At 36.6% G+C, this 23,682-nt stretch overlaps 2 protein-coding genes across 5 annotated transcripts; one reads left to right on the forward strand and one right to left on the reverse strand.

Moving 5' to 3' along the window:
- The first annotated feature begins 2,345 nt into the window (after nucleotides 1-2,345).
- sh3pxd2ab (SH3 and PX domains 2Ab) lies at nucleotides 2,346-12,468 on the forward strand. Of its 3 annotated transcripts, XM_052580251.1 has the most exons (8): nucleotides 2,346-2,546; nucleotides 2,856-2,996; nucleotides 5,797-5,901; nucleotides 6,796-6,913; nucleotides 7,710-8,305; nucleotides 8,989-9,038; nucleotides 9,184-9,303; nucleotides 10,075-12,468. In XM_052580251.1, exons 1-8 carry the CDS (start codon nucleotides 2,510-2,512, stop codon nucleotides 11,596-11,598), a joined length of 2,691 nt encoding a protein of 896 aa, XP_052436211.1. In that variant the 5' UTR covers nucleotides 2,346-2,509; the 3' UTR covers nucleotides 11,599-12,468. The 3 variants fall into 3 exon arrangements, with proteins under 3 accessions (XP_052436211.1, XP_052436209.1, XP_052436208.1); XM_052580249.1 differs by having other exon boundaries at nucleotides 2,346-2,996; nucleotides 6,799-6,913; XM_052580248.1 differs by having other exon boundaries at nucleotides 2,348-2,996.
- A 47-nt stretch (nucleotides 12,469-12,515) lies between these two features.
- neurl1ab (neuralized E3 ubiquitin protein ligase 1Ab) lies at nucleotides 12,516-20,911 on the reverse strand. Of its 2 annotated transcripts, none has more exons than XM_052580252.1 (6): nucleotides 20,609-20,894; nucleotides 18,058-18,266; nucleotides 17,388-17,709; nucleotides 14,186-14,815; nucleotides 13,397-13,552; nucleotides 12,516-13,281 (listed from the first exon to the last, which is right to left on the reverse strand). In XM_052580252.1, exons 1-6 carry the CDS (start codon nucleotides 20,637-20,639, stop codon nucleotides 13,019-13,021), a joined length of 1,611 nt encoding a protein of 536 aa, XP_052436212.1. In that variant the 5' UTR covers nucleotides 20,640-20,894; the 3' UTR covers nucleotides 12,516-13,018. The 2 variants fall into 2 exon arrangements, with proteins under 2 accessions (XP_052436212.1, XP_052436213.1); XM_052580253.1 differs by having other exon boundaries at nucleotides 13,061-13,281; nucleotides 13,401-13,552; nucleotides 20,609-20,911.
- Between the last annotated feature and the right edge of the window lie 2,771 nt (nucleotides 20,912-23,682).

The raw sequence follows: 23,682 nt of genomic DNA on the forward strand, positions 1-23,682 counted from the left end.
TCCTCCTCAGGGTTGTTGGAAAGAAAGAGAACGAAAATGAGTTCTGTTGTTTTTACTGTGCTCTACATAAACTGTATGTGTGCTGAAATATCATTGTAGGTTTTAAATTACCCACAATTTCAAAACATGTTTTATATACAGTATGTAAATTTAGAGCTGTCAACCAATTAAAAGTATAATCAAATTAATTACATGAAATGCAACTTAATCGAGTACTTCAGCCTTTATGTCAGAACCTGAAATATTAATCTTCCTTGGCTTCCCTCAATATAGGTTTTTATAATGGTGGTTTTTAGTTTCTGATTAAAAAAAGGTCTGTGGTAAACATGAATTGAATGTTTTGGTCTACAATGTACATTTTGCCCAACTTTAATGAAAACGTGAAATGTGAATGTGAAAAAAAAAACACCTTAAAAAGTAACTACATAAGAATGTTTAGAACCCCATTACAAAAACCCATAGGGAAATCTTGAGGGTTCCCAGTCACATTAGTTTTCTGGGCATTAATGTCAAGGCACTCTATTAATATAAGAATTAGCTGAAAAAGCCCCCAAAAGAAGATAATTAAAATATATTTTTGTGAGCATTGAACATACATCACAAAAAGTGTCTTTATAAGTAAACATATTGTTTGTTTTGTTAATTGAACATATTCCTCAAACTGGCAGTACACAGCAATTCAGTTTGCATGGTTCAGTCATACATGAATTCCTTCTGATTCTGACATGTTAATTGCTGGTCTGTGTATGAGACAGACTGATGTCATTGGCCATTGCATCATGTCTTGCTGTTCTTTCAGCGACTGGCGCTATGAGCACTGCATTTTAAGTTGGAGTGTCAAACTAAAAGTAATTAAACCTCAAAAAGACATGTTGAGACTGATACCTGATTCTGGTATTTCAGATTTCAGTAATTCTGTCTTTATTCTAGATCAGAAACACACATAAACACTTTGTGCAGCATAAAACTACTGAGAGCGCACAAATGACTGTATTTTTCCTGAGTTTGTGCTGTAGTCTCAACTTAATCGCTCATTTAATTTTTCATTTCAAACCAAGCAGAGTTGTAACATATTTATATGTACTTGATTAAGTGTAATTTAGCGTACAGTACTGAACATGCAGCTATAATGTAAGATTTACAGTGTAAGAAAGTACATTGTGCCTGTTTGTTCATGAGTTCAGCTGAATTCCTGCAGAAAAACAAACCTGAGAAATAAGCAACAGCGGCATGCAGTCTATGTAAAATATGATATCGGGGTCAGAAAGAGAGTGAGAGAGTAATTGGGAGAAAAGAGTGTCAGAGAAAGAGAGAGGGATTTTGTGATTTTTCAGAAAGAGCAGTTCAGAGGGAGGCCGTTGACGTGGCAGAGAGGAAGTGGCTTCAGTTTGATGGGGGGGGGGGGGGGGGGGGGAGCCATAGGGGAGAAGGAAAGAGAAGAATAATTGCACCAGAAAAAACATTAAAACACATTGTTTTAAACATATAAAAATTACATACAAAGACTACATTATTTGACTGAAAAAAATTGCTTACTAATCTTTTTGTGCAAAGTTACAATGTTGTTAAAAAGTTTGGGGTTGGTAAGGTTTTGTAATGTTTCTAAGAGGTCAAGGTTACATATATTTTAAACAAAAATAGAGTAAAAACAGTAATATAGTAAGTTTGTAAACTTTATATATAGGCCTATACTAAACCCTTTTGAACAATAGTGTAATTCCGCTCAAAAAGTTAGGAAGCGATTCTTTCTCTCATATGATATAGTCTATCTGTGGCTATATACTTAAAACAATGTTTATTTAATGCTTGTTCGGGTAAAATTATTCTTCTACGGTATTGTTCTTGTGATTTTATCACACAGTCTCAATCTGTCATGATGATGTACTGTAAAGTGCTGGTAGATGCTGTATTTCATTGTTATATTTGTCCATTGTCGCCATTCAAAAGTGTACTGTAAACATAATTTTATACTTATATATATATATATATATATATATATATATATATATATATATATAGAGAGAGAGAGAGAGAGAGAGAGAGAGAGAGAGAGAGAGAGAGAGCGAGAGAGACACTAAAACTAATGCTAAAAACTACTATTAATGTACTCTTTTTTTTCTATCTGTAAATTTTCAAAGGTTTCATGTGACTGTGCTGTTTTTGTTTTGGAGAGCTGTAGGGTGCGTTTCAGAGAATGTGAACAAAGTTAAGGAGAATGCAAGTATGTGCTGAGTGTGTAAGTATGGGCCATATGTTTCTGTTTAAACTGTTTTAAAGGGGTGGAGCATCATTTGATTGGCATCTGTTTCCCCTTTCTCTAATGCCCGCCCCTTGAGCCCTTAGCTCTTGGTTTATTTTCCTCTTCTCATCTTTCACTTCTTTCGTCAGCTACCCCTTTTCCTTTTCTCTCTGTCTTTCTTTTCCCCCTTGCTCCATTTCTTTATTCAGTCAGGCCTGTGTCCTGCTGCAGAAGGGATCTGAGACTCTTAGAGGAGACGCCAGAGTCCATATGAGTGTTGTTGGTTGGACCCCTGGGCCCAGGGCCGGTAGGATGTGCTTCAGGTTGAACTGTGCTTGCTCAGAAACTTTTACCTTGGAACTTTAAGGCGGGATAAGACTGGATGAAAGTAGGATTTGTTGTACCTGAGCCTTTTTGCTTGTTGAGACATTAACTGTACAGATCTGAGCCTCTTTGGGCCAGTGTTCTTGTTGATTCTTGGATGAGCCGTTGATCTGGTACCACGTGCTGATTGGCTGGGGCTGTGTTTGGTGTTGGTGAATGGCGCGGCGCAGTTCAGGTGGACGCGGGCATGGAGGCAGCTGGCTCACAGCCTGTTTTTTTCCATCCTCCTCAGGGAGAGAACGTGGAGAAGCCCTGGGTGCAGAGGAGTGTATGCGTGTTTATGTGGTGACGGCAGACTACCAGCGTCAGGAAAATACAGAAATCAGCCTGAAAGCAGGAGAGCGAGTCGAGGTGATCGAAAAGAGTGAGAGTGGTGAGTGGCACACATCCATAAACACACAACATAGTCTTGTATGTCAGAAATCACTGGTGAAAATGCCTGTACTTAGCATTTTTACAATGTAATACAACATTTGGGTTGCACTTTATTTTACAGTACATGTACTAACTTGTACTTATAGTGTACTTACAGTTCTGGTAATACAAGGTAACTACATGGGGTAGGGTTAGGTTTAGGGGTAGGTTCAGGGTTAGTACCTAGTTATTACATAGTTATTGTAATTACTATAATAACTACATAGTATGTACATAGGGAACAGGACTGTAAAATAAAGTGCTACCAACATTTGTATTTACAACTTACATTATACTTACTAAGTTTTTTTATGTAAATTGAAAAATAAACATGAATTTCAGAATGTTCTCCAGCATGCTTTAAGATGATCCAAATAGCATCTTGTCCTTCTGTCCTTCAGGAAGAACATCTTACTGTCTGAACGAAGAGTCACATGATCAATGTCACAAATGTACCTATTTGATTATTATCTTCATTGTTTTTTTTTCCGTATTATTTTAAATTATAATATTTATAAATTAACATTTTCAAAATCCTAACTCTTAAATTAGATTATGTATACCAGATTCTCAATGGTGTCGCTTTTTTGAACATTCACCTAACTAACATAGACCAAAAAAATTCTGAATTTAATTTTTTTTTTTTTAGTTTTAATAAAAGCTTTTTCATACCTCATAAATGAAACATAAATAACTCAAAATCCTTTGACTAAAAAACTCTTAACATTTAACTTCCTCAAGTCTTTCAGCTGTTCACAGAAAAAAAAAAAAACTTAAACCAGTCTAAGGTTTGAGCTACTCTAAAAGTTTAAGATTGTGTTTAGCTTGAAACCTGGTTTAGCTGGTCTCTCAGTCAGACCAGTTGAAACAGACCAGTCTAACCATGTTGGTCACACTTGGAGACCAGTATCCCAACCTTGCTTTTTTAAACAGTGTTTGTTTTTTTAAGAGTGGTATAATGTTTGTAACAATTTTTTGGAAAATATAAAAGTGCACATCAATTTTTCTCTAAAGCATTCAAACTGTGACAATGATGCAATGCAACTTAAACTAATTATGCTGTTGATTTGTTGTCAGTGGATTACTTGACCTTCTGTGACCTGTCTTTCATGGCAGCTGTGCTTATTTTTCTGATGTTACAGTTGTTATTATTTTTATGACCACTTTGGAAGCTAAATGAGCGAATAATTTAATAGCCTATAGCTACCACAAAATGTAATATTTAATTCCAAAGACATGCAAAAAGTGTGTGTGTGTGTGTGTGTGTGTGTGTGTGTGTGTGTGTGTGGAAAAAGCCCACCACAGCCAGATACTCGTATTTGAATGAAGGTCTTTAGACCATCTTAATGGATCCTCCAGAATCTTTCCTCAGCAGAAAAAGTGTGTGTTCATGCGTTATTTGTACTTGTTTGTGTGTCTCTGTGTGAGTGTGTGCTGCTGAAGTCTTTATGTTAAAGTCATTATGAGCTTAATATTCCAAGACAACCTTCCTAACTCTCTCTCTTCCATGAACTCTTCTACTAAAATACTGAAGTATTTCATATCTGTTATCATGTCTTTTTTTTAAGCTTGGAATATTCTGATTCGGTCCTTTAACACATACTGTACATACACACACAAAAAAATGAAGACGCATGTAGTATATGCTGCCGATATCTGATGTTCTATACTTGTGTAAGTCAATCTGTCCATTTTTTCCTTAAGGTATTATTTACAGAGCATAATAAACTGGGAATCTGGCAACCTAGTGCGTATGTTTGTTTGCTCTAATGAGCCTCTCACACTGTGAGCACTAACTCATGGCAGGTGTGTGCAACCAGTGACAGCGTGCTTATGCTCAGCATAAACAGTGTTATGGTTATTAACATTTTTAGGCTATTTGAAAACATTAGTGAAGTATATAGTTAAAAATGTTAAATATACAGTGGAAAAGTTAAATGATGTTTTCATGTTATAATTAATGTTCATTGTGCATTGTTAATTAAAATTGACAGTAAAGACATTTATGTTACAAAAATGGTAATTTCAAATAAATGCTGTTAGTCCTAATAAATACATGCATCATGGTTTAAAAAAATATATTAAGCAGCATAACTGTATTCAATAATAATAATAGATATTTATTGAGCAGCAAATCAGCATATTAGAACAATTTCTGAAAGGTCATGCGATACTGCAATAGAAAACTTATATTAACTTATATAAACTCATATTACGAAATGTGATTTTTTTTTTTTTTATAAATGCAGCACTGGTGAGTATAAGAGACTTGTTTCAAAAACATAAAAAAATGTTTGATATTGTTAACTTCCTAATCTAAAGTTTACTTAAACGTTTAATTTGTTCCTTCATTAAAATATGATGTAATGTATGTGACTTTGCACATCAACAAAGACAATTTAATGGCGTTGCAATGTAGCATAAAAAAATAATATGATACTATATATGTGCTCATTAAGGCCAAGGCATGCGTTTATATTTACACACTATGTAACAGGGAGACTTTGCTCCACCTTTTTATCTACCAAGGGGTCCTTGGCCTGAAAATTGTTGCATTGCAAAAATAACAGATGCTTTTTACCATATCCTTTATCCTTAAAAATAACATTTAATGATCTTATTTTTGTTTATGCTGATGTGTTCAGGACTAGTAAAACTGTTAAGACAGAAGGGAAGTGACCCAATTCAAATGAACAGCTGGAATCAGTTAGATCAGTGGTATGTGATCACAGACTCTCTCTCTCTCTCTTTCTCTTCAGGGTGGTGGTTTGTAAGAACAGCTGAAGAACAAGGCTGGGTTCCTGCAACATACCTTGTCTCTCTCACAGGACGTCGAGACAACCACAAAACACCGAACGGAGAGAGTAAGACAAATATACACTGTTAAACTAGCCATTTAATCACCCATGCTGCTGCTAAACTGAATCAAGAACCGTTGAACAAACAAGGCACATCTTTCACAACAGATATCAGAGCGGCTGGCTTATGTAAAACACACGCAGTGGCCAAATGTACTGTTTTTCTTTGTCTTGCACAACCCTTAACTCTTAGCAGTTTCCATTCATTTGCTTCAAAAGATTTATGCATGAAAACTGTTGGTGAATTCTGTAACGGACGCAAGTTCATGCCATGTCAGCACATAGAGGCTTGCTTGGATGAAAACCATACAGCCATCACATCCTAGCCAAGGGACCCCCTCGCTCAACACACACACACACACACACACACACACACACACACACAGTTCTAGGAGCATTTAACAGCCTGGGAGTGAAAATTCCAGCAAAGATGTCAGATTTTCCATCTCCTGGTCCAGAAGAGTTTTACTGTACAACCGGGTCCAACACACACTGACCCATATTACAGAGAGAATGTGACTTGTGGCGGAGAGATTTTGCAATGTCTGCATGTTTCACTTGGGTTTTCCACTTCCACACCAAAATAGCAAACAATCTAAACACACAAGCATTACTTAAAGCAGCGCAAACAGTACTGGGACATTTAAAAATGTATGAACAGCTGTCATTGCATTATATACATCAAACAGTGTGGCGTGTAATTTAAAGAAACACTTTTTTTTAGCAAACTTCACAAAAAGAAATGTAAAACATAAGACATTCTGTTTAAATGAGTGGAAAAAACATTTATACCACCTCTGGTCGTCAGATGTTAGTAACGAATAAATGGAATGACTTTATGTAGATTGTATCTTGTATCAGGACAGTGTACATTGTGCTCTCTTTTCTCTTTGTCTGTAGCAGAGAGGTATATTACAGTTCAGTCCTTCAGCAGTTCGAGTCAGGATGAGCTGGGCTTTGAGAGTGGCGTCATTGTTGAGGTCATCCAGAGGAATCTGGAGGGCTGGTGGTTCATACGGTAAACTCTTCTTCCAGATGTTTATTCTTCTCTTTAAACTACTTCAGTATGCTTTAAATATCCTTTGCTTTCTTTTGCTGGAATCGGCTCCATATTTAATGGGTTTTTACAGAAAAAAAATGCAATTATTGATGACACACAGGCAGCCCTAACCTTACACTCTCACTTACTCAGTCCAAAGCTAAAAGGTAAATCTTTGTACCTTTTTTTTTACACCATATGGTACATATTAGTATCTTAAGTTTATGTATTATGTATGAAAGGGTACTATTTTGTACCTTTTTCCCCCATGAGAGTGTAACATCCATGTCAACAAGCACCATTGTGTTTTTGAAGAAGGGGTTGTTGCAGTCTCTCAGACATACCAAGGCTGCATTTATTTGATAAAGAAATACATTAATATTATGAAAAATAATTACAGTTTAAAATAATGCTTTCTATTTTAATATAATTCAAAATATTATTCATTCCTTTAATGGAAAAACTGAATTTCCAATAGCTTTTACTCCAGTCTGCAGTGTCACATAACCCTTCTAATATGCTTCTAATATGAAAATATTCTGAAATGCCTGATTTGGGCCATGTTGAAAACAGATTCTTTATATTTCTGTGGAAAACTGCAATACATATTTTTCAGTTGTCTTTGGTTAATAAAAGCTAAAAGGAACAGTATTGAAAAAAAAAAAAAAGTTTATGAATGGTGTTGTTGTTTAAATAGTTTTTTTGAGAAAATGCTCTTGGTTGGCGGTATGTGTTGGCAGTATGTGAATTATCTCTCTCTCTGTTCTCCTCTCAGTTATGGCAGTAAGGAGGGATGGGCTCCAGCTGCCTATCTGAGGAAAATGCAAGATGGTGTCATGGCGGGTAACCAGGCAACAGAGACAAATAAACCAGCTGTGCAGGGTCAGGTGGAAATCATTGGAAACCTTATGGAGATCAGCAACCTCCTGAACAAGAAACCCTCCAACGAACGACACTCACACACACAAACTGACACCATTGCACACCGAAACAGCACCACAAACACATACAGGCACTCACAGACGGACACATATACACAATACAATGGTGATACGGAGCAGACTGATGCTTACAGTAACAATACACATAGTGATAGAAGCAGCGGCAGCAGCATTAGCACAGCAGCTAATGTGGTTACTTGTAGTTTAGACAGAGACTCTGATGGTCCTGTCACCCAGCACACAGACACGAGTGTGCGTCTCTCTGTCTCAGACAGCAGTGTGTCTGTGTCAGTGTCAGATGCTTGTGGAACTGCGTCTGTTTCTGAAGCAAGTGTGTCTTCAACATCAGCCGCTATAAAGACCAAAACCGTCCCTCCGTCTCCTGCCATTGCTCGAGTCGCACCCCAGAGATTCCACAGCACCGAGACCAGTGAGTTTCTACCTTTATCTTTAATACATTTTCACTTTTATTTCCCTTTCGGTGCTTTTACTTTTTACTTCCTTGTTTTCTTCTTTCCATTCTTTTTAAATATTTATTTCCTTTGTGTTTTTATTTGTCTTTCTTCCTGTTTTCTTTCTCTTTTTATCTCTTTTCTGACTTTCTTTCTTTCTTTATGTATTTTCTACAATGTTTTTCCATCATGTTATGTGTTAAAGGGTTAGTTCACCCAAAAATGTAAATTCTGTCATAAATTACTCACTCTCATGTCGTTCCAAACATGTAAGACCTTTGTTCAGTTTCGTAATACACATTAAGATATTTTTGATGAGATCCATGAGCTTTCTGACCCTGAATAGACATAATTAAAATAGTCCATGCAAAATCAATGGTTCAACTGTAATTTTATGAAGCTACGAGTATACTTTTTGTGTTCAAAGAAAACTAAAATAATTTCTTAATTCAACAATTCTTCTCTTCTGTGTCACTGTCCTCTGCTGTTATTGAGAGAACCATGACTCAAAAATATCTCAGTTTTTGTTCCAAAGAAGAACAATGGTCTTAGAAGTTTGGAACAACATAAGTGTGAATAATTAATGACAGAATTTCCATTTTTGGTGAACAAACTTTTAAAGATTACAAACACATTTTGATGTTTGATTTGTTTTCCCTAGGATCACCATCAAACAATCAAAAACTGCCTCCACGTCGAGAAAACAGCCTGGTCAGTGTGTGTGTTCTCATTTTCCTGTTCTCTGTTTCTTTTTTCCTCTTTCTCTCCATTGCACACACACACAAACACACACACAAATAGGTCATTTTGTGGTTTTCTAATATGCTGAACAACATATTCTTCTCTTCACATTCAGGGATTTCAGTTACCGCAGCCCCCAGATCCCCCTACTGTCGAAGCTGAGTATTACACCATCGCTGAGTTCAGGTCCTGCTTGACAGATGGCATCAGTTTCAGTGGAGGACAGAAAGCTGAGGTACGACACTGTTCAGTTTCACCAGTCAATCAGTTCTGGGGATATATATATATATATATATATATATATATATATATATATAATATTAACAAGTGCTGTTATTCAGCAATGACGCAATAAATTGATCAAAACTGACAGTAAAGGCTTTTTTAATGTTACAGTATATTTTTACTTCCAATAAATGCTGTTCTTATTAACTTCCTGTTTATCAGAAGAATCCTGTAAAAATCATAATAACAGACTCCACAAATAGGAGTGGCCCAGTTTATTTCAGCATTGATAATTAAAAATCTTTCTTGTGCATCAAAGCAGCATATTACAATGATTTCTGAATGATTGCATCACAATTAAAACTTCAATAATAGCTACTGAAAATTAAGCATTTCTATCACAGGGATTACATTTTATTCTTAAATTTCATTTTTAAATAAATTCAAATAGAATATAGTTATTTTAAATTGTAATAGAATTTCACAACATTACTGTTGCGTATTTTTGAACAAATACATGTGGATTTGGTGAGCATAAGAGATTTCTTTCTTTTTGTAGTTTTAAAAAAAGTAAATATTTCTAAATCAGCAAATTGTGATGACTTAGCCTATGTGGTATAACAACTATATTGTTGGTCAAAACTGTTTAGAACTTCTATACATTAACTGATCTGAAATCTTAAAGTAAAAGTGTGACAACTCACCCCAATGTTCCCTATTAGCTGCAAATAACATTAAATATAAGTATTTCTACAGATGGACAAACTGTGTATGTTTACAGGTCATTGAGAAGAACTCTGGAGGTTGGTGGTACGTCCAAATCGGAGAGAAGGAGGGTTGGGCCCCATGTTCTTACATCGACAAACGCAAGAAACCCACCTTGAACCGCCAAACCAGTACACTGACCCGGCCCAAGGTACCACCTCCTGCTCCGCCAATCAAAAAGCAGAACTCACTTCCATGTGTTGAGTCTGAGGTTTTGACCCCAACGAGTCCAAGGGTGTATGAGGAACCAGAGTATGATGTTCCAGCAGTGGGCCTTGAATTTGATCCTGAGCAGGAGTTTTTTCCAGGAGATGCACCGACTAAAGCCCCACCTCCTTTATGTCAGCGTATGGTTTCTTTTACGTTGGGTGAAGGGGATGAAGAGGATGATGAGGATGTGTATGCCAATGGTGGCTTCATAGCTGTACCACAGTGTAAGGACAGTCACTATGACACATACTCGTCTTCTTCAGCGCACCGGGCATCTATGTGGGATCCACCGGAATATGATGCCCCAACAATCGAGCCCAACATTGAGACCTCTACGACGCTCTATGCACACTCAAAGCAATCTAAACTCAAACAGCAGGCTGATGAGTCTAAATCCAAACCATCCGTGCGTCCGAAACCTGCAAACCAAGACTGTGGTTCTCTCAGAAGACCCCAAAACCAAGAGCAACCAGGCCAGATGCAATTCAGGACCTCCCGCACATCTGAGGACTCTGAGAATGGCTCATCAGATAAATTCCAGACGTTTAGTGATCCGCCTTCCTTTTTGTACCGAACTACTGTGGCGTACCAGCGGAAAGAGCCGTGCGAGCTCAGCTTTCCCGCGGGAGTGCAGGTGGAGGTTCTGGAGAAGCAGGAGAGCGGCTGGTGGTTCGTCCGCTGGGGGAACGAAGAGGGCTGGGCGCCCACCTACTACCTGCAGCCAATCAAAAGCTTCGAAACAAGCGGTACAGAAGCCAAAACCACCGAGATGGTTAATTCTGAGACGTGTTGGTCTGCGTCTCCTGAGTTGGAGATTTCAGTGCAGGGAGATGTTGGAAAGTTGGGTAAATGCATAAGTTTGGAGAAGAACGAGCAGCGTGTTAACCAAAGCCTGAAGAGCGGACACAGATCTAACCAGCAGAACTGCCGGGTCGGTGTGAAGCAGCTCGCCGTCAGACCTCAGAACGTCCTCAAGGACAACACTAATACGCACACAACTCCCGCAGGTCGGAGGAACGATGCGCTGCCTAGTCTTAGCTACAATGACCAAACCAACTCTTCTTGTGCAGGTAACACCGAGAGCATGAGACGTAAGGTACCGGTGTCAATGGTGAAGCCTAAACCTCATCTGATCCACAACAACCTGCGCGAGGAGTACGTTTCCATCGCTGATTATCACGGCGATGCGGAGACCATGAGCTTCCCTGCTGGCACGAGGCTGGAAGTCCTGGAGAGAAACCCTAATGGATGGTGGTACTGCCGTGTGCTCGACACAGCTAAAACACGAAAAGGATGGGTGCCCTCCAACTTTCTGGAGAGGAGGAGCTAGTGGGTTAGCAGATTTAAATATCAGCCTTACGTCTCATACATCTTCACCATGGCCCCAATAAAATCATGTTCCCTTTTTAATTCATAAGAGACATCGCTGTCTCTGCTCAGAAAATCAAAGGGAACACTAAAGTATCAGTCACAAGTGAATTCTCTTGTTGACTGACAACTTGTTTATATGCTGTATACTCCTGCTTGTGCTGGATGATGTGATCTTATTGTCACTGAACACGCTTTTAGTTATTGCTCTTAGCTGGTCTTAATATGCTGCAGAAAGTTTTGATTAAAACTTGTCTCATTGTTTTTTTACTAAATAAATATCAGGTCTGTGTACAGACTAAATGCACTTTCAAACAAATGTCTATCTATCTATCTATCTATCTATCTATCTATCTATCTATCTATCTATCTATCTATCTATCTATCTATCTATCTATCTATCTATCTATCTATCTATCTATCTATCTATCTCTCTCTCTCTCTCTCTCTCTATCTTTCTATCTATCTATCTATCTATCTATCTATCTATCTATCTATCTATCTATCTATCTATCTATCTATCTGTCTATCCCTCCGTCCATCCATCTATCCATCCATCTGTCCATCCGTCCATCCATCCATCTCTCTTTGTGTAATTAAACATGGTGCTATACTTATTCCTATTAAATCACTTCATTTTCAAATCTAGTCTTATAATAAATATATAAGTGCTGTTTTGAATCTTCATCACAATAGCTTGATGGTGTTTGTCTGTTTATGTCCATGCATTAATATACGGCATATGCAAGTTAAACAAATAATCATTAATCATCAAGTGGTCAATCATTGCATTTTTTTATAAATGCTTAATAAAAAAACTTTAAAACATGAATCTATAATTACATTTTTCTTAGCAGTAATAATGGCTGTTGGATAGCATTACAGTTATAGTTTTATTTCACAATGAACATAAATAAAAGTTATTGGCACTTACATTTTTGTGAATGTCTACTTTGGTATGTAGATTTTCAGTTTACGGTTTTGCAAGAAATATATTTACCAAAAATCAAATCCACAATGTAGTTTTCAGATTCTTATTCTGGTTTGATTTAACATATACAGGTTAAATAACTATTTGTGAACAGTCTTTTAACAGTATGAAGTTAGTAGGATATTATCAAACGAAAATCAGATTTAGTCTCATAATAGCTTGATTTCCCATCATGCACATCTAGAAATTTGTCCATAGAGATTTATAGGCAATAGAGACTGGGTTTCCTCTGCTGTTTTGGTGAGACATTTAGTATATCAAGCAGTCAGTCAGTTCCTCTTCCTTGCTGTGCTCAAACAAGCATCCTTTTAAACAGACTTGCAGGAATTCCTTTTCAAACAGGATGATAACCTGTGAAGGAGCCTCTTCAGAATCACTCAGTACTGACATCCTATTTGTTGGAGAGGTGGTTTCCAGTTAACATGCTGCGGTATATTTTGATGACGTCTCTGATTGGGCTGCGACACATGGGGCAAGATGGGTTTGACATCTCCATTAGCTTCCCACCACAGACAGAGCACAGGCACATGTGTCCGCATGTGTACAGGACTGAGTCCACTGGCCTCTCGCAGCAGATCAAACACTCCTCACCAGTAATCGCAGAGCATGATGGGGTACTGGGAGATTCCGAGGACAGTGAACTGAATGTTGTCCCTGATGACCACAGCAATCACAAAGAAAACAGCAATGAGATATATATTTTTTGGCTGAGGAATTTGGTGAATCAACAAAGTTATAGAAAATGAAAGAATAAAGGACAGGAACGCACCTACAGAACTGCTCAGACTCTGTGGGCGGGACTCAAAGCTGTCTGTAAAACCCCTGATGGATGTACTGTGAATCTGATTGGCTGAGAGGTGACTGGCATCACTAAAGATGGACCTCTGTATTTCTGAACAGGATGGAGAGTAACCACAGGAAGTGCCTTGAAAAAACAAAACAAAAATGTAATTAAAAATCTGTTAACCCTACACAACTAATAATAAATAAAAAAATAATTAAAATGATATAACATTATTACAAGTCACTAATAAAAAGTGTGATACGGGGGAAAAAAAACAGTTCTAAACATCTTCACATTATGTATGTAAAATTGGATATAAGAAAAAATAAAACAATCTAAACACCTTCACATTATACCAGACATAATTAAAGATGCATTAACTCTGCACAACTAATATTAAATAAAAATGGCAATCATACCTTTATTATGTAATAAACATGACTGTTAAATAAAAAATGTATCAAATCATTATTATATCATATCATATTAGAAATTAATCAATTATGATCAAAATCAATTAACGTTACTTATGTAAAATTGGCTATAGAAAAATATTAAGTCTAAACACCTTCACATTATTCCAGAGCAATAATTAAAAGTGCATTAATTCTTCATAAACTATTCAGTAATTAAAGTATGTCAAACATACCTTTTATTATTAGTATTGCATTATAATCAATAATTAATTAAAGTCACTTATGAAAAGTTAGATGAACAATCATAAACATCTTCACTTTAAGCCAGAGCAATAATTTGTATAATTGTATATTTTACCCAGTATGCTGATTTGCTTGATGTGTGGCTGTAAATGGAAGATCATCCACAGAGGAGTGGAGTTATCCACACACATCTCTCTGCATGCTCTCCCTCCATTATGACTCACAAGCACCTCCCCTTCTGCAGTTATCCGGAAACCGATGATATCCCTGCCTATAAGCAGTGAAGTCAGGCAGCTAAAAGCCCAGAATTCTTTGCGGTCCAGCAGGTCATCTGGACTGACCGGCAGGTGCTTTGGGTTAATATGGGCTGGGTTACAGGAAGTGAATCCATAAGACAAAAATCCATTCAGAGCAGACGATCTCAACGAGACCTTCAGGAACACACACTCTCCACAGCGCAGCGGGCGGTGTGTGAACGCCAGAGCACAATCCTCACGTCTGTTAAAATAACGCACCACTATGTGTTCAGTCAGCAGACGCAGACCGTTGCCATGCACACAGTGGAAATGCAAGTCATCACTGAGCTGATGTGACAGCACTGAGTTGAGGGCGTTTGGAGAGCTTGAGAAGGATGACAGATCTTCCTGGAGGTCAAGCTCAGAGCAGTTGCTTGACAGATGCCACTCATCCATGCCTTCATGAGTCACAGCAGGACAGAGATATTCAGCTGGCACCATCTTACTGTCTGGAAAACACACATATGCCCTGCATTGAAAATCAGTGATTGAACTCACATTTTTCTGCCGGGCAGGTAGTAATTATTTAAGAAGGGAAGACAACTGCCTAACAACCAACCAAAAAAACACCAACAACCACATCAAGATTATTTGAGCATTATTATTAATTTTATTTTTACATTTACACTACTGTTAAAAAAGTTTGGTGTCAGTAAGTACATAAAATTAATCAAAAGTTAAAGACATACATTGTTATAAAAATTTATGTTTCAATTAAATGCTGTTCTTTTAAACCATGGACCATGCTAAAAAAAAAAAAAAATTAAACAATTAGCAACTGCATAGCAACATCTTATATTGCTCATATAGCCTGCAATCAGCAGCATCAGTATAATTGTACTGAGTGGTTATTCATTTTGACATAAGTCAGTAAAAACGTTGCCACTGGGCATCCACAGTGGACAGAAGCTGATGAGAACACCAGAGCTTCAGTGATGGAAATTACTGGTCTGCTATAACTTTCACTGCAGCCGCATCAGCAGAAACATTCTCAGACGCGGTAGATGTTCATCTCTCGGCCGTTTTTAGTTTTCGGTCTTGACGTCACTGTCATCTACTGCCTTTAGCTGACGCTGACTAGTCTGAACAGGAATTTTTGATACATGGAAGCTTTGGTGAAACTTGGGACATGAAACAAAAGATCAGAAGGAAGGAAACACGTGCATCGGTCCATTATTTTAAGTTACTTCTGTGTCATACTGATTTTTAAAGTATAAAAATACTTTATCCAAACAAAGCATTAACTTTATTTTTTATAAAAAGCAATGCGGGTAGGTAATACGTGATGACCTACAGTACAAGGGACCTTCCATCCAGCAATGAACCACTATGATTAAATGCCAGATGTGGTGTGATCTACATTAGTGAGAACAGGAGGAGATTTTAGTCACGGCATCTGGCCATCCGACTATAAACACATTTTGGAAGCAGAGGTAATGTGAGAGAGCACAGCATGTGCGGATTGCTGGCGACATGATTAGTGTTCATCTATAAACCAACTATGCACGTGCAATTATACATGGCAAAGTGCAACTGAAAATAGGCTTGAATACACATAGTGGATGTTGCTAGCTAGAAAAGAAGCAAAACATGACAGGGTGTGTATATGTGTATTTGCATAGTATGTTTGAGATCAGGTTATATAATGAAGGTTAAATTAGTTTAGATGTCCTAAGGGTTAACTGATGTTACCCCAACACTGACCCCTGATATCAATACACATACATGCTGTCTATGCCTTTGAACACAGCCCGCTCTCACTCCTAAGACATACCGCTATCTGACACTGGAAACACTGACTATTTTTACTCAAACGTAAGAGAGAGAGAGACCGAGAAAGAAGATCTTTTTAAAATAGAATATAGTAATGCATTCACTAAAATGTACTAAAACTGTTAGAAGAAAAAAAACATGAAAACAAATTATTTTTTCTATTACTGTAGCTTTGTTTTTATGTAAGTGTAAGTGAGCAATTAATTAAAAGTAGCAATGCTAAAATAGTTTAAAATATATATATATATTTTTTGTATGACAGTAGCTCAAGACTATTCAAAACAATGTAGCTTCTTCAGTAGCGAGCTACTTTTTCCAACAAACAGCAGTGTAATGTTATAAAATGCTTTAATGTCCATACACAGGCGTATACAGTAGCTGAGACAACTGAGGTCCTAAACAAACATGTTTGTCTAAACATCAGTATTGGGAAGTTTGAATCATCTCAGTAAATCTGTTTGAGTAATTTAAATGCACTGGTTTAATAAAACAATTCACAGATTTATCTCAGTACTGATACATCTGCTACTACACTATTAGTGTACACTGTTCATAAGTGTGGGGTCAGTTATAAATAATATCAGATCTACTGTATTCTTAATCTGTATGCTTTACCAATGTCTAAACAAATAAACAATGGTTAAGGCATGCTAAACTGGTTTAATTACACCTGGCCTTGATCCTACAGAATATCACTACAACTAAATTATGAATGGAATAATAATTTTCCACTCAACTGGGTTTATTGATTTTTGTTAAGCACAAATGGGTTTTCTCACTTTGCCAGCTTTCTGGAATTCCCCAGCATATGTTTTTCAGTTTAAAAGTGAAAGTGTTGCTAGGCAACTGCTCCCAATCTCTCCCATCTTTTTCCATTGGGCAGTTTTTGTAATTAGGATAAGAGGGCATACATCTAGAATTCTATTTTTAAATGTTGTGAATTTAAATTGTTTAAACGTGCTCAGCACACAGTAAAAACACACTGGCCTCTGTGAACTTTACAAGTCATCAAGCGATCAGCACGTGCTCAGTGAGGCGCAGCTCAGATACTGGCCCACATTACACGCCGACCGGAGCTCAGCAATTCCACTCGGAGCAAACTCTGAATGGCATGTCATCTGATCTGGGTAGAGAGTTACTTCAAGAGACGTCCGGCAAAACCAGCTTCAGGCAGTTTGATGACTGCTTGGTTTAGAATGTAAAGGGACATCATAAATTTGTAAAATCTGATATTTCATGTGAACTTACCAAGTAGCTGTACTCCACGTGTCAGCCCATAAATGTCAATGATCGCCCAAACCGGCTCTCCGGGTGGTATACCACCGAAGAAGAAGATCGGAGGGCCGCTGTTTACCCGGTAAAACACTCGTCCTGTGTTATCCAACCAGAAGGACAGAATGGTTCCTTCTTCACACTGTTCCTCAGGGAGCGCTCGGGCCCAAAATCCCCTTTCGCTAACTAAATCTGGGCAGGCGAACCGTGGCAGCCATGCTGAACTTAAATCAGAAGGATCCACTGAACTGAAACCCACTCGGAGGGCGCCACTCCAACATCCCTGTTTCTTAGTGATCTAAAAGAAGCAACCAAAAGTGAGAAGAACTGAGAGAGTTAGCTAAAATTACATATATTTGTAGAATAAATGATAAAATTATTGTGTGACAAGTGTGATATGATAAATTGAGACCAGCAGACGCATTTATCAGACAAAGATTCTTGTTTTTTCATTCCCAAACAACCTCATTCACCAGAACTAGATAACAGCACAACCTCACATGTTAGCATTTCTAGCATTCTCTTTCTGTTTTTCCCTTCCTCTGGAAAGTTTGAGATGGAGTGATATGAAAGAAGGATATGTTAGGGCTACTTTGGGACCACACAAAGTGGCATGTGGAAATGGGTAAGCGTTGGGTTACCATACCTTGAGCCGGACCTGTTCATGGATTCTGACTGGCCGGTTGGTGAAGGTGATGGCATTGCAGAAGCTAGCAATTCGGCGCACGCTGCGCTGCGTCTTGTCCATCACGATTTGAGAGCCTTTCGTGTTGGCATGGAAACAGAGCGGCGATGGGGCTGGCAACTGTTGGCACATGTTCACCTTTAAGGGGTCGCAGTGATGGGTTCCTCCGTCTGAGAGATGGACAATAAAAGGAGTTATATATATTCAACAGGCACTCACAACAGTGTACATTCTGACTAGCACTGTTATTCTCTCTAAGAGCTTTGTGCTGTTTTTACGGAACAGAGGGAGGACAGCCGCTACCATCTCTGAATGAAAACCTTTATCAAGAAAAGAGAGACAACAAAAGGGATACAGATAGAAAGAGAGAGAGAGAGAGAGACAGAATGCAGGTTTCTGCTTTTCAGGCTGCCAAAAATGAGGTTATGTCTCCAAACACTCACACAATGGAAAATCAACATCTCTACTCAACATCAGACTACTTCATTCGTTGATTGTGTGTTTTTATGCCAAACTTCGATTTACTGAACACTTGTTATATTTACATAGTTTACCAGGGTTATCTAGCTGGCTAACCAATTTTTTGTCACTGTTTGAGAATGCTTTGCAATAGAATTATATATATACATATATATATATATATATATATATATATATATATATATATATATATATATATATATATATATATATATATATATATTATTGCTCAAGATACATTTTAATGGAAAAAAAAACATTTAATTAAACATAAGAACATACTTCCTTTATATATAATAAAAGTATATTATAAATAAATATGCTAAAATATTTTTTTCTCATTGCTAAAGTATTTATTTTTGTGGTGGAGCTAGGTATAAACCTGAATTATTGGACTGATCAGAACAAAAACAGAAAAAAGCAATCAAATAAAAAAGACATGATCAAATAAATTACTATTTTAAACTACTGAAATAGTGTACTGTTGTATAAACCTGCAATATGGTCAATTTCTGGAATTATTTAGTATATATAGTACACAATTGTGATACAGTGAATGATACAATAAATGATTGAAAATATAACTAACTATTAAAGAGTAGCAAATCTGATGTGCACTGATTCTCACAGGCGAAACTGGCTTATGATCAAACACTCGCTCCTCAACTCCCTTTCATATTTCCCAAACATCTCCGGAGCATTAAGTCAAGGACACGGTCTTATTTCAGAGACATTTCTCTCTTTAATTAACCACTGTTGACATTTCACTGGGTGTGAGTCAACAATTGAATCTTTAGCTTTTAGTTCATCGTTAGTTCATCTTTAGCGAGGGACTGATTCTGCATACTTCACCCACTTTATCAGCACAATCTCTGTGTGGGCAAACGAGGACATGCAGTTGCAGGTGTGAGTGTATTTGTGTATGTGTTTATATGGGAATCATGAGACACTGTGTATAAACACTCATACAGCCAAGTGGGACAAAAATAGCAATAATATTCCAGCCACAAACCCCTGATGTCTATGTCATAACAAACACATGAAAAACAATAAATGTGTTTGTTTTCATAGTGTTGATTTTCACTACATTCTGTTTGACTGATCGATTATATTTTCAATCCTATAACCCTAAACCTAATCCTCAAAGAAAACTTTTTGCATTAAATCGTATTGTTAAAAGATTATTTTGTGGGGGCAGTTGCTGGTCTTGACAAAAACAAAAGGTCTAATCACGAATCACATATTTCAAAATATCTTGTTTTTCCTTTTTATTTAAAGAGATGTTAGATATATTCTCTTGATACTAATGTCATGTTCCATTAAATGTGTAGACTCTCTCTCTCAGTGCTGTAGGCAATAGCAGGCCTAAGTGTCAGGTTGACTCAGTGTCAGCTTCGTTTACTGAGTGGGTATAAACCTGAAATGCTCTATTATGCCTACTTTCCTTGTTCACAGCAAGAAAGAGCAAAACCTATATAACTGGCATATCTAAAGCTATGTTCATATTCATGTGGGGATTTACTATTACAGGGACACACTCAAAAATCACAAAAAAATGCTAAATAATTAATGCTAAGTAGGCTAATGCTAAATAAAGAAAAAAATGTTTTTAAAATTGTTATTAATTTAATAATTATAAAACATTTAAACATGATCTATTTTGTTAGGATTAGCCATTCTGTATTAATTATCATTTAATTAACTTTACATAAAAACAAAGGATCTCTGAAAGACAAACTGTTGATCAGTGTTGATCAACAGTACAAACATTTGTCACAGACAAAGAAAGCTATCTGAAATGCAATTGTGTTAGAGAAACAGAAGAGAAAATCTTTTTTTCTTTCTCTTTTTTATGATAGGACTCTGAGCAACAAGTAGTTACAACGTCTTTACAAGAATGAGAAAACACATTTATTTAAGATAATTTAAGTAAATGCTGATAAAATAATCATTAGAATAATTCAGATAAATTATATTAATATATTAGGTCTGCAAAATTATTACGAAAAGACGCAATTTTACTGTGACTCACCTAAAGAGGTGCGGGTTACCTGGCTACCCATTTCAGCACAGTGATGTTCACACAATAAAAATCCTGCAAAAAGCTCTTGATTCTGGTCTTCAGCAGCTTTGCATTCCAAATAAAGTAACTCTCAGTATGTGGCTGATACTCCTCTGGTGTGTGTCTACTGTAACGTTACAGCACACACGCAAAGTCGCTCCCATTCAGAGAGGATTCACATTAGCATAGGAGGCGGGGCTTGGGAGGTCTACTGTTCACGGATTGGCTCTTGATTGGAATTAGCTTACGCGACTGGACACTTTAGGAAAGGCACTAAGCATCTTCTGAATGACCTGATTAATATATGTGACCCTGCCTGGAGCACAAAACTAGTCTTAAGTGTCAATTTTTCGAAATTGATATTTATTAATCTGAAAGCTGAATAAATAATATTACTAATCAAAAATAAAGTTTTTATATATTTACGGTAGGAAATTTACAAAATATCTTCATGGAACATGATCTTTACTTCATATCCTAATGATTTTTGGCATGAAAGAAAAATTAATAGTTTTGACCCATACAGTGTATTTTAGGCTATTGATACAAATATACCCCAGCGAATAAAGACGAGTTTTGTGGTCTAGGGTCACATAGCAGAGACAGTAATATTCAATTTCGCAATTCAGAGGAATCTATACATTAATATGCGCTGCCAAAATGACATTAAAATTACTCGCACTTAACGGATCCTTAATTATCCCGTTGTTTTAGTAGATTGGAAATACGAGGTAAATGGAAACAGACGACCCCTTTGACATATATTTTCATATCGTAAAATGTTTTTTGCTAACCTATATCATGCTAGACCACAAATTTCCAGCATCACAAAATAAAGCACAACTTTTTAAAATAACAGTAGCCTATCCTATTGCGTTAAATAGTAGCTAGCTAATCATGGTGTGGTCAAGCTGACATACTGTGTCTTGATCAAATCAGCTTCACTTCAAATGATTATATTATTGATTATCACTGAATTCAGTAAACACTTACTCAGTGGGTGTTTGTGTATATATAACTTAGGGCTACACAAAATACCTGCAGACACTTTGTGTTTACATATGAAAGGTTAAAATGAACAGAAGACATTAATCATCAGCTTTCCTAAGCTAATCATGACTGAACGAACAATGTCTACATAAACCTACTGAATTCTGTTTTAGCAGCGGAGGACCCCTTTTATTGACTGCAGGCCTATAAAGTTATCAACAACAAAAAAAATGTCTAAATCACTCAGTGAAGGATTCATCAGACATCTTCAAACCAGTAACTCGTCTTTATATGAACAACTCATACTCATCATGTTTTATTCTCTTAAAATAACCATGAGTCATTTATTTGTGACTCAGATTCATGATTTTTGATTCAGTAAAAAGAACTGGCTCGTAAGAGTCATGAGTTCCAGAATCGTTTTACTGTGGTTGATTCAGTAAAACAAGAGTCGTTGTAGGCGTTGTAGATTTATGCGGCGCTGTAGATTCCCGCGGTGGTGGAAAAAACTTTTATATGAAGCTACAAAGAAACACAGGAATCATTTTTTTATCCGACAAGGGAGTGTAGTTTCTCTGTCGTCCACTGAAGGGTGCCCTGCGCTCACTAAACATTGCATATAGCCGTTCACATTTCAATCTCAGCAGTCCTCACGTTTAGATCATGCATGAACATTCTGTGCATTTTATGCATAATTTTCAACAACGCTGGTAGAAGGACAAACTCTGGCAAAGGATCAGAATTTTATTCATGCAGCTGAGTTGCATTATATGTGTGCATATGGTGTGTGTTGGTGCGCTGGTCCTCCTCAGGTGATGCTCTGCCCCTGTGCTTCCCCTCAGCACCCTCTTAGACAGTCTAATTCTGTGTCCAGTAGTTTGAACAATTTCCTCTGCAGGGAAACAAAAGATGTGTGTATGTGTGTGTGTTTGTGCTTGTGTGTGTGTAAACTAATATGTCCACAGATGGAGGCTCTAGTGAAGGCCGTTCTGACACTGATTAAGCCTCTGGAGGCCTTGACAGATTCAGAAGCTTAAGAGTGAGAAGGGCTAGAGGAAGAGGAAAGTAAAAGGAATGAAAGTCAGACAGGGAGAAAGAGAGGGAGACAGAGAGAAAGACAGCAGTGAAAAGTTGCAGTAGTAGGAGATGTTATTGTAGACTACAGTCCAGACACCGAGTCTCATGGTTGACCTGATGAATGTGGAATGAACCTACTTTTGTTTGGAATATAAAGTTTGTGTAATGATGTAGAAGTTCTTCTAGCATTTATCCATAGACACTGCAGGACGATTATAGAATTTTCCTAAAACTGCATTAATAATAATAATAATAATAAAAATAATAACAACAATACATAATTTAAAGTACTATTAATTTCTTTGTTTAAACTTTTTAAATGAAGGACAAATGACAAAAAATATGTTATTATTTTTTTAAATGCTTATTTGATTTGATTTAAATAAGTATGATTATAGCATTTTAAGAAAATTATATTATAGAAATAGCATTATTAATAATAAAGTACTATTAATTGCTTTATGTGTAAACTCTGAATGAAGGAATTGCATGATAATATATATATATCTATATATTATATATATCACTCTTATATATATATATATATATATATATATATATATATATATATATATATAGTGATATATATAAGAGTATATATATATATATATATATATATATATATATATAAATTAATGTTAAATTACTAAAATGTTTATTTAATAATAATAATAATAATAATAATAATACTAATAATAAATTATTTTTATTAATGTCGTTTTTAAGAAAACTCTGTTGTATAAATGTATAGAGACAACTCATGAATACAACTGAAGTATATAATATAATACATTTATATGTATATATATGACATAATATAAAGTATATATTTTGCAGATGAATAACTGTTCTCCCCCAGTGGTACTTGCATGCAATCTTTTTCAGGCAATTTAGGAACATCTCTCCCTCTGTCTCACTCTCAGCAAATAACTGTTTAACTGTCTGACAGCAAGCAAAGTGAAAAGAGCATGGGTCAA

The sequence above is a fragment of the Carassius gibelio genome, chromosome B17 (assembly GCF_023724105.1).
Source record: "Carassius gibelio isolate Cgi1373 ecotype wild population from Czech Republic chromosome B17, carGib1.2-hapl.c, whole genome shotgun sequence".
Lineage (NCBI taxonomy): Eukaryota > Metazoa > Chordata > Actinopteri > Cypriniformes > Cyprinidae > Carassius > Carassius gibelio.

Bases quoted from the DNA above. Each gene is read 5' to 3' on its own strand.
- sh3pxd2ab (XM_052580248.1), top strand. From the start codon at position 2,780: ATGGCGCGGCGCAGTTCAGGTGGACGCGGGCATGGAGGCAGCTGGCTC. The intron at 8,306-8,988 runs GTGAGTTTCTAC...TGTTTTCCCTAG, and splicing joins ATTCCACAGCACCGAGACCA to GATCACCATCAAACAATCAA. The intron at 9,039-9,183 runs GTCAGTGTGTGT...CTTCACATTCAG, and splicing joins CACGTCGAGAAAACAGCCTG to GGATTTCAGTTACCGCAGCC.
- neurl1ab (XM_052580252.1), bottom strand. From the start codon at position 20,639: ATGGGTAGCCAGGTAACCCGCACCTCTTTAG. The intron at 18,267-20,608 runs GTGAGTCACAGT...TCCATCTCTCAG, and splicing joins GGTAACCCGCACCTCTTTAG to ACGGAGGAACCCATCACTGC. The intron at 13,282-13,396 runs GTGCGTTCCTGT...TGTGGTCATCAG, and splicing joins GAGTCTGAGCAGTTCTGTAG to GGACAACATTCAGTTCACTG.